Source organism: Chlorocebus sabaeus, chromosome 14 (genome assembly GCF_047675955.1).
Source record: "Chlorocebus sabaeus isolate Y175 chromosome 14, mChlSab1.0.hap1, whole genome shotgun sequence".
Taxonomy (NCBI): Eukaryota; Metazoa; Chordata; class Mammalia; order Primates; family Cercopithecidae; genus Chlorocebus; species Chlorocebus sabaeus.
In genome coordinates this window covers 27,071,672-27,082,050 of record NC_132917.1, presented here as the reverse complement: position 1 = coordinate 27,082,050, position 10,379 = coordinate 27,071,672, and the positions used below count along the sequence as shown (strand labels likewise).

At 54.9% G+C, this 10,379-nt stretch overlaps 2 protein-coding genes across 4 annotated transcripts; one reads left to right on the top strand and one right to left on the bottom strand.

Annotated features, from left to right (window-relative positions):
* Positions 1–430: 430 nt before the first annotated feature.
* ZNF513 (zinc finger protein 513) lies at positions 431–3,724 on the top strand. Of its 2 annotated transcripts, none has more exons than XM_007971126.3 (4): positions 431–651; positions 875–1,030; positions 2,074–2,661; positions 2,755–3,724. In XM_007971126.3, exons 1-4 carry the CDS (start codon positions 597–599, stop codon positions 3,579–3,581), a joined length of 1,626 nt encoding a protein of 541 aa, XP_007969317.1. In that variant the 5' UTR covers positions 431–596; the 3' UTR covers positions 3,582–3,724. The 2 variants fall into 2 exon arrangements, with proteins under 2 accessions (XP_007969317.1, XP_007969318.1); XM_007971127.3 differs by lacking the exon at positions 431–651 and adding an exon at positions 682–785.
* A 271-nt stretch (positions 3,725–3,995) lies between these two features.
* On the bottom strand, positions 3,996–10,293 carry SNX17 (sorting nexin 17). 2 transcript variants are annotated; one of them, XM_007971138.3, is made up of 15 exons: positions 10,057–10,293; positions 9,527–9,601; positions 8,117–8,234; positions 7,546–7,610; positions 6,882–6,992; positions 6,678–6,768; positions 6,428–6,515; positions 6,103–6,172; positions 5,709–5,801; positions 5,411–5,614; positions 5,151–5,276; positions 4,934–5,011; positions 4,735–4,809; positions 4,602–4,643; positions 3,996–4,516 (listed from the first exon to the last, which is right to left on the bottom strand). In XM_007971138.3, the coding sequence occupies exons 1-15, from the start codon at positions 10,117–10,119 to the stop codon at positions 4,403–4,405; spliced, it is 1,413 nt and encodes a 470-aa protein (XP_007969329.1). In that variant the 5' UTR covers positions 10,120–10,293; the 3' UTR covers positions 3,996–4,402. The 2 variants fall into 2 exon arrangements, with proteins under 2 accessions (XP_007969329.1, XP_072878979.1); XM_073022878.1 differs by lacking the exons at positions 8,117–8,234; positions 10,057–10,293 and having other exon boundaries at positions 9,527–9,549.
* Positions 10,294–10,379: the final 86 nt, after the last annotated feature.

The following is a 10,379-nucleotide window of genomic DNA, read 5'->3' as shown; positions in this document are numbered from 1 at the left end:
CCCATGTGAGTGCGTGCGTATGTGTCCCGCGTGTGTGTAGGGGAGCCCCGAGCGAGCTACTGGAAGGTCGGCCTGGCGGGCGTCGCGGCTACCCCTCGCCCCCTCCTCAAGCCAGAAATGCTCTCCTAGTTTCCTCAGGGAGGGGTCGGGACCGGTCTGGCGGGCCTGAAACCCGGAGTCGGGCTGGAGGCCTCCTGCGCGGCTCCACGGCCGGCTCTCCCTGGCCTCTGATTGGCTCGCTCGCCGTCTCGTCACAATCACTTCCCGGTCACACCGTTGAGGCTGCCGCCGCCGCCGCCGCTTCCCATGGACTACGCGTCCCGTGCGGCTCTGCGGCGGCGGAAGCGGAAGCGAGTACGGAGGTACCAGCTGGTCTCCGTAGGGGGGTAGGGGGCTCCATGAATGGAAGCGGCGGCGGCGGCGGGAGCGGCCTGAGCTGGGCGCCGGGGCCAGGGCCGGGGGCTGCCCAGGGCCCGCGCCGCTGCATGGGGGCGGCCCGCGGGCCCTGAGAGGAAGGGCAGACGGGCGGGCCGAGATAGGAGGGGCGGGGTCGGGCGGCCGCAGGCCGGAGGCGCGTCGGGCTGGAGCCGGTCACGATGCCCCGAAGGAAGCAAAGCCACCCGCAGCCCGTGAAATGCGAGGGGGTCAAAGGTCAGGGGTCAGGGGCCTTGAGGGGAGAGGAGCGCGGGTGGGGTCAGTGGAGTGGGCTCAGGTCAGGGTGGAGGGGGACTCCTGAGGGATGAAGTGGGCGATCCAGACTCCTAGCTTCCCACCGAGGCACTAAGGTAATCAGAGTGGGTCAGCGAGTACGGGAAGTGTAGTCCATGAGGGCTGGCTCTTGAGGGAGAATCCACAAGCCCCCTCCCCTCTTCAGTGGATACTGAAGACTCCCTCGACGAAGGACCCGGGGCCCTGGTATTGGAGAGTGATTTGCTACTAGGCCAGGATCTGGAGTTTGAGGAGGAAGAGGAAGAGCAGGAAGGCGACGGCAACAGTGACCAGCTCATGGGCTTCGAGAGAGACTCGGAAGGTGGGTTTTCGGGACTTGGTTAAGGATTAGTGGCCGCTGGAGACCCCAGCCCTTCGGGAGGCAGGTTAGAGCACCATTTCCTGCCACAGCCAAGGGCTGGTTGAGCTTACATTTGAGCTAGATGACTTCATTTGTTTAATGGTCCAATCACTTCCATCACTTTGTTGAGGTGAAGTTCTGAGGCCCGGTCAAAGGTGATATGAATAGGAGGGTGGGTGAATCACATGGAGCAACTGATTAAAAGTAAATGCCCTGTCCCTCTTCCTAGCCCATTCCTTATGTGTATTTACTTTTAAGAGCGGTTCAGGGGAGCAAACTCTCTGTAAATCATTCAACCCAGTACTGACGTCTAATTTAACTCCCTTTCACCTGCAGCGTAAGCTCCTTTTGTATTGAGAGGTTTTAGTTTCTGTCTTTATCCTTTAGTTTGTCTTTATCCTTCCATGCCCCTCTTCCCTGTGATCTCAGCAACACCCTACCCTAATTTGCTGCACTAACCCATCCATTTATGCAAGATGTTTTTTGAAAGTCATTGAGGGGATCCATGTAAATATCAATCTGTTCTTTAGTCCGGCAAGTGGTATTACATGCATTACTTTCATTGTCTCCACTTCCCTCCAAATTTTGCCTCAGAGATAGATTTTATATCAGCTCTTTACTAAAAGGGGCTTTAGCAATAGAGTTTAGAAAAAGGTCTTGGGGTTCTCTGCCTTCTGTATTTTTACTTTCTTATCTCAAGAATTACATTATTGATTCATTTCAGTCTGTGGTCCACTGTGAACCCTTGATCCTTGCCCATTCAGTGAAACTAGATACAGATCAATTCTACCATCACTAGATTAGTCCAGTCTAAGAGGTAGACAATTCATGTTGAATTTTCAGGAATTACTGCAGGGGAGAACTTGATTCCTAGGAGGGAACTAAAGGGATCATCAAAGCTAAGGGTGGAGCCAAGCAAGTGGGGAGACCATAACTGAAAAGGCGAGAGTTCGGAGCCTGATCCTACCCCATGCTGATGTCTCTTCTCATGTCTATTTCACCAGGAGACTCTCTGGGGGCCAGGCCTGGGCTTCCCTACGGGCTGAGCGACGATGAGTCTGGGGGCGGCCGGGCACTAAGTGTGGAGAGTGAAGTTGAGGAGCCAGCCAGGGGTCCAGGGGAGGCCAGGGGTGAGAGGCCAGGCCCAGCCTGCCAGCTGTGTGGGGGGCCGACAGGTGAGGGGCCGTGTTGTGGGGCAGGAGGGCCGGGTGGGGGGCCCCTGCTGCCCCCACGGCTACTGTACTCATGCCGCCTCTGCACCTTCGTGTCCCACTACTCGAGCCACCTGAAGCGGCACATGCAGACACACAGCGGAGAGAAGCCGTTCCGCTGTGGCCGCTGCCCCTACGCCTCAGCCCAGCTCGTCAACCTGACACGACATACCCGCACCCACACTGGCGAGAAGCCCTACCGCTGTCCCCACTGCCCCTTTGCCTGCAGCAGCCTGGGCAACCTGAGGCGGCATCAGCGTACCCACGCAGGGCCCCCCACTCCTCCCTGCCCGACCTGTGGCTTCCGCTGCTGTGCTCCACGACCAGCCCGGCCTCCCAGTCCCACAGAGCAGGAAGGGGCGGTGCCCCGGCGACCTGAAGGTAAGCGAGACCAGGGACCAAAGACCTTGGGACATGGGTGGCTGGCGCTGGGAATGCTTGGATTGGATTCATAGCCCGTCTTTGTCCCCACAGATGCTCTGCTCCTTCCAGATTTGAGCCTCCATGTGCCACCAGGTGGTGCCAGTTTCCTGCCAGACTGTGGGCAGTTGCGGGGTGAAGGGGAGGGCCTCTGTGGAACTGGATCAGAACCACTGCCAGAGCTGCTATTTCCTTGGACCTGCCGGGGCTGTGGACAAGAGCTGGAGGAGGGTGAGGGCAGTCGGCTGGGAGCTGCCATGTGTGGGCGCTGCATGCGAGGAGAGGCTGGAGGGGGTGCCAGTGGGGGGCCCCAGGGCCCCAGTGACAAAGGCTTTGCCTGTAGCCTCTGCCCCTTTGCCACTCACTATCCCAACCACCTGGCCCGGCACATGAAGACACACAGTGGCGAGAAGCCCTTCCGCTGCGCCCGCTGTCCTTATGCCTCTGCTCATCTGGATAACCTGAAACGGCACCAGCGTGTCCATACAGGAGAGAAGCCCTACAAGTGCCCCCTCTGCCCTTATGCCTGTGGCAATCTGGCCAACCTCAAGCGTCATGGTCGCATCCACTCTGGTGACAAACCTTTTCGGTGTAGCCTTTGCAACTACAGCTGCAACCAGAGCATGAACCTCAAACGTCACATGCTGCGGCACACAGGCGAGAAGCCCTTCCGCTGTACCACCTGCGCCTATACCACGGGCCACTGGGACAACTACAAGCGCCACCAAAAGGTGCATGGCCACGGTGGGGCAGGAGGGCCTGGTCTCTCCGCCTCTGAGGGCTGGGCCCCACCTCATAGCCCACCCTCTGTTTTGAGCTCTCGGGGCCCACCAGCCCTGGGGACTGCTGGCAGCCGGGCTGTCCATACAGACTCACCCTGAACTAGGGCCTTCTTCCCCATGTTTTATACAGACGGACCAGAAGCCACCTTTTTCTCCCCCGCTGGCCAGGGGCTCCACACAGACTAACCTAGGCACTATAAGGACCAGCCCAACCCCATGGACGGGGGGCCATATGGACCAGGGGGCCTTGCCTTGACTGATGCACTTCACCAGCTCAGTGAGAAGGGCCCTGTATTCACCTCCACTGCTCCCAGGGGCTGTGGACAAACTGGCTGGGGGACTGCCCAGCCTCCCACCTGTTTATTTAACTTATTTCAGTGCTTTATAATAAAGGAAACACTAACAAAGCCATGTCTATGCTGAATTGGCAATGGCAGGCAATTTGGCCTTACCCTTAGCATAGTAGTCCATGCTGTGATGGGGGAAGCAGGGGCAGTGAGAGGGAACCAGAGGTAGGCAGCAATCAGGCTGAGTTTAATGATGGGGAACTGGGCCAGACCAAACACAGACCTCTGCCCATCCCCTTGGCCTTTGGCCCATGGCCCCAAGAAGCCAGAAGCGGCCCAGAGGGAGTTGTGGTTCCTCCCCAAGGCAGGTAGCCATGGTCCCTTAGACTTTGTGCAAAATACTAAATGCTAATTTGGCATCGAGGGCCAGCTCGGAAAAGAGAAGGGGCAATCCTCTGTGCAGCCAGCCCAGGGGACGAGGAAAGGTACATTACAAGGCCCCTGGCCAAGAGAAAAGGGGAAGGTAGGAAGGGAGAACGAAAAGACCCCTCTGCCCCCAGCTTGGGGGACACAGGCACAGGGCAAGTTTCTGTAAATTCCACGGGTAGAGGGCAGACATCCAAGCAGTGGAGATTACAGATCCTCATCTCCAATGCCCTCGAAGGCGAAATTGCCGTGGACATCACTGGCACTGGCATCTGTGCTGGGACTGCCAATTCCCCGCAAGCTCACAGCACTCAGCTTACTCTGTAACAAAGGCAGGGTAGGGTCAGAGATCTTGAGCATGCAAGATCCCCCAACAAACAGCAACCTCACCAACCCTGGAACTCACTGAGAGTTTGACCATAGACTCCCGGGTGGCATCAGGTGACTCCTGGGGAAGAAGAGGCAGAGATGTCAGAAACTCACTAGGAGAGGCGAGGCAGGGCTGAGAGCCAGGGTTCTGACGAGGAGGTAATACTTACAAGCAGTGGTGGGGACTTCACTGCTTGCTGGCTGTCTGAGCGTCTCAGAGTGCCCCCCACCCTCCGGCGCAGCATCTGGGGACAGATACAAGGTGCCGGTGAGGGCAGGATCACTCCCCCTCTCTCTCGAGAAGCCTCACATCTAGGACAAAAGGCCCCCTGCCACCCGCTCACTGCTCAGTCCACACTTGCTGCCTACCTTCCTGATACTGCCACCCGATTTCTTCACCATCAGTTCATCCACCATGGACTGCAAGCAGATGCTCATCATGATAGCCTGAGGGCAAGAAGAGTGTCCAGCTTGGCAAGAGTGGTCAGTCTGAGCCCAGCAACACTAATGGCTCCCATATTGAGTATTGGAAACCCTACACTTTTATCTAAGGTGCTCCAGAGGAGGCCTGAGGCTAAGTTCACACCTGGGGGCTAGTGATGGTGACCCACTGTAGCCGGTCCTTGCTCATGAGGTATTCAAAAGCCAGTTCCAGGCGCACCTCGCCCCGGCCCCGGCCTGGGCTGCTCGTGCTTCCACTGGGCAATGGCACCTGGGAGAGGAAGGGGAATTAGGCTGAGTTCACTCTGACCAACTTGTCTGGCTCCCTGACCCACTGCAGCCCATACCTAAGCTCAAGGCTTGCCAGGCCTCCAACCCAGGCCTCCCCCTCCTACCCCGACTCACAGAGGAGGTGACCCGCCAGCATCGCATGCGGGTGACCCGGAAGGAGCCTTCTCGGAGTTGCTGGCCAGGCAGGCGGAGCTGCAGGCTGAGCTCACTGTTGCCCGCGCTCACCACCACGGGACAGTCCTTTTCTGGGAAGTCAGCCACACAGGCATCAAAGCGCAGGTAGCCATAGTGCCGCAGTGTCTGGGCCAGTCTCAGGAACTGAAAATGGTCATCACGTGGGGGTAGATTAGGAGGGGGAATGGGACAGCGCAGAAAAAGCAACCCCTTGGAGGGAGACAGAGGCAGGGCTCACCTCCTTCTTGGAGACTTTCTCTTGCAGAGATTTGAGTTGTCGGTGCTGTTCCTTGGTGACCAAGATCCACCCACGCTCAATATCTGATACCGTCTATAGTAGAGACAAGGGGCAGGCAGTAGGAGGTCCCAGTCAGCAATCCAAGGAAAGTGTCTACCATTACCTCTGTCCAGCCTGACCCCTAGCCCCACACTTGAGCACCTCTTTGCAGTATGTCCTTGATCTTGTCAGCTTAATAAAAATAGGGAGAGTAGATATTGTGCCAGCAGCACTGACAGTATTCTAGGAACTTCCCCACAAACTGGGAACAAAGACACGATAGCAGTTTTCTTGGGAGAGTGAGTCACCAGTTACTTTCTTCAGGGGAAGGGTTCTGAGGCAGCTCCAAGCTCACCTGAGCATAAAGCAGGTTCAGGCCAACCCGGTTCTCCATGACATCGTCATCATAGGCAGAGTCCCAATAACTGTGAGGCCAAGGGGTGGAAAGGGGTAATGGGGCTAAGCTGGGGTAAGGCAAGAGGTAGAATGGAAAATGGGCAAAACAGGAGCAATCTGAACTATCAGGGGCTAATGGTATAATGGGAGGAAGCTTGGGAGGCCTGGCAGAAACACCCAGCACTACACCCCCCTGTCCAGATTATTCTGTCTCAATGTATGGCCCAATAATCCAATCCAGCACAGCACCCTCCCACCCCGCCCCTTCCAGGCCCAGCCCTGACCTCTTCCTCAGCACAATCTTATACTCTTGACTCCGAAGGCTGGTAACAGACACATAAGGCAGCTCAAACTCTTGCAACTTCCGTACAACTATGGGTTTAAAAAAAAAATGTAGTGAGATTTAAAGGAAGGGAAATCAAGAAAGAAGTGCCCTGAGGTAATGTTCGTTCTGGGGGTGGGGGTGGGGAGTTAGAGGGGTTGCAAACTCACTACTGGAAGTACAAGGAAGCAGTCAAGTCCAGAGAAACTCACAAGAAAAGGCTCCATCCTCTTTTTCTCGAACTAAGAATAGGCTAAAGTATCCAATCAAGTCATCTGGAAGATCCAGCTTTGCGGCTACAGCCTGGGGATGGGGATAGAAGTATAGCTCATCATACTGGCTGGTTCCAATCATTCTCCAAGCCCAGGACCTTGGCATGCAGGGGAAGAAGGGGCAGTGCTGAACAAGCGCCTCACCTCCAGGACATCTTCAGTCTGATCTGAAGTTAGCACGTTGATAAGAACTTTCTGCCCGTTGCTGAGCAGCACTTCCAAGGACACTTCCTCTGTGGGGACCTGTTGTGTCTCCTGTTGTGAGCACACATGGGGATGGGAGGCACTGTCTTGTCCCTTGCCTTGACCTATGCCCAACTCTATTTCTAGGTCCCTTGTGTATCTTTATTCTCAGCTGCTTAAATACAGGCTGGGATTTCTTTGATTTCATAGGAACAGAAAAAGTTTCATTCCATTAAAAAAGATGACTCCTCTGTTATTAAGATGACATGGCCTGGCCTGGTATGGTGGCTCATGCCTGCAATCCCAGGACTTTGGGAGGCTGAGGCGGGTGGATCACCTGAGGTCAGGAGTTCAAGACCAGCCTGGCCAACATGGCAAAACCCCGTCTCCACTAAAAATACAAAAATTAGCTGGACATGGTGGCAGGCGCCTGTAATTCCAGCTACATGGGAGGCTGAGGCAGGAGAATCACTTGAACCTGGGAGGCAGAGGTTGCAGTGAGCTGAGATTATACCACTACTCTCCAGCCTGTGCAATAGACCGAGACTCTGTCTCAAAAAAATAAAAGACATGACCTTCCAGTAAGGTCCTTTCCTTAAATCTTGGTCCCACCCAAAGTCCTTACCTGTTGTGCCCGACGCAGGAAACTGTTGAAGGTCTCGCTGCTCCCAAGCAATGGGTCTTGCCGAACTATAAGGACAAGAGAATGATATTACAGGAACTTAGGACTCACTCTTGGCTCCCCAGTCCTCCTCTCAGTAGGTTCCCCCGACCCCATTTCCTGGGCTGATGGTGGCCTGCCACATCCCCCAGCTGGCCTCACCTCACTCACTGTTTGCATAAATTCTTCACCTGCCCCACCCTTGGCTGCCATCTAGGTGAGTCCAGTCTATAGAACTAGGGAAATAACAATGATGTTAATCTAAAGCACATCAGATACAAATTAAGTTCTCTCCACTGATCTTAAGACTAGTGTTATACTACTATTTCTCATAGATGTTAGTGCCCAAATTGTTCTGCTAGTATATAGAGTTACACATCCTCATAGGCTATTTACTTTGCTAATTGCGTAACAGATCAAACAAGAGGCTTCCCAGATCTAGAAATTAAATCAGGCCCTTCTACAGAACCAGCTGTTTTTAAGTCTCTCCCCATAGTCCTCAATATAGTCAACCTAGTTTCCTGCAACCACTCACCAGCTTGCATGTACTTCTCTAACTGCTCTCTCCTCTGTTCTACCTCAGCAGGAGTCAGAGAGAAAAGCTTCTTTGGGGGGAATGCAGGAAGTACATTGGCCCCATACTCCTTCCGAAGCTATTTAGAGAAAGAGATACAACCCTTCACATAAACACAGAAAATGAGATGCGGCAATCTACATATGCTCATAATGTTCTCTTGGGTGTCCCTCCCTTCCCTCGGTCCCTGCTCCCCTGTCTACCCTGGTCATCTGAGAAACAATTCCTTTGACAGAGGTAGCATCTCAAGGGAGCTGTCCTAGATATAAGCTGTTCTCTATCTTGTTGTGTACAAGTCGGCCCCTCCACAGTATGGGGAGGATTTGTACTGGGCCGGGACCTATTGGGAGCCCACTGACCACCTAGCAAGACTGTTCACTGAACCCTCACAGGAAGGAAAGGGCTTTATAAAGTGCAGAGTTAATAGTTAAGTCTGTTCACAAAGTATCTTAGGACTTAAAGGGACTCTGCAGATCAAAGAATCCATCTTTCAGGTGTAGAAACCGAGGCCCAAAGAAATCAGGTAACAGCTGGGTACCGTGGCTCATGCCTGTAATCCCAGCATCTTGGGAGGCCAAGGTGGGTGGATCACCTGAGGTCAGGAGTTTGAGACCAACCTGGTCAACACAATGAAACCCTGTCTCTACTAAAAATACAAAAATTAGCCGGGTGTGGCGGCAGGCGCCTGTAATCCCAGCTTCTTGGGAGGCTAAGGCAGGAGAATTGCTTGAACCCAGGAGGCAGAGCCGAGATTGTGAGCCGAGATCGTGCCACTGCACTCCAGCCTGGGCAACAAGAGGGAAACTCCGTCTCAAAAAATGAAAAATAAAAAATAAATCAGGTAACTTCCTCAGGGTTGCATAACTAATTATCAGTAGAACTCTAGTTTATGATCTGGTAAGAAAGGAGAAGAAACATTGCATCACAGATACATAACGATAATTGGCACAGCTAAACACACTGAAATGAGCCAAAGAACACAAAAGGAAATCGGTGAATCGTTTGTATAAACAGGGAAAATAACTTCAAGTTGCCGCTCAGATGACAGAAGAAATATGCTTTGACAGCCTAGGTGGAGGTAGTCGGGGGGAAGGGTTGGTTTGCCCATGCAGGGGTAAAGGCTACTAGGGCAGTAAGACAGGACAGAGAACCAGGATATAAGGACAGGAAGGGGCAGTTGTTGCGCGGACATTAAGCTTCTTAGGGAGTTCCCGGAAATGTTAAACAAGATAAACCAGGACCCTTCCCTGTGGCAGTGATTAAAGGGGAACTACAGTCTACGGGAACAAGAAGAGCAGGTAAAGGGAGACACTGATGCCCACGTGTAGGGAAGGGCTTGAAGCTGTCTCAAGGCAGGGGTGCTAGTCCCACCTGCTCGTGCAGCCCCAGGAGCTGGCTGTAGCGCACCCGACAGTGCAGGACTCCATTCACGTGAATGTTATAGGCCTGAGGACACAAAAGTAGTCAAGCATTTTAGGGTTGCGGTCTGAGCAACCCCCTTGAGAACCCTGGCCGGAAGTTGCCTGGCAACTCCGCCGGAGTAACGCGCTAATCTCCCAAGGGTTAGTTCGCTTGTTTTCCCCAGGGCCAGGTCCCAAAGCTGAAGAGCCAGTCCGGGGGAAATTCGGACGCTTGTGTTGCAGTCTCCCTGCCCAAGAGGCCAGTGACGCCCACCAGGGCAGCTGGGGCCTAGCTCCGGGAGGCGACCCGGCCTAAGGGCCTACCCTACAGGAGCTCGGGCGACCAATCACACACACGAGATGAGCTCCCAGAGAGGCCGTCGGGAGTCGGCGGCCCAGGACCAGGCCCGAAGGGTGGCGGTCAGGCCTCGGACGCCGCTCCGAGAAGGCTCGGGCCCGTTATCCCCGCCCCTGCCCGGCCCGGCTCCGGCCGCTCCTCACCACGTAAGCGGAGCCGCCGCTGTCCCCGCTGCGGGACTCGGTTTCGGGAATGGAAAAGTGCATGTTCCCTACGGCACGGCCCAGCCGGGCTCCGGACTGTGAGGGCCGCAGCGGCTCTGCACGCTCCCCCTCCGCTGCTCAGCGAGTCCCCGCAGCCTCACTCGCCATTTTGGGAGCCCTGCGATTCGATGTGGGAAGGCGGTGGGACGTCGGTTCTGGGACGCAGTAGCCCGGGCATGCTGGGAACTGTAGTCTAAAGGGCAAGAGCCTCTCTCGGGACAAGGAGCCCAAAGTGGAGTTGACCCTCATTGCAACCCGTAGTG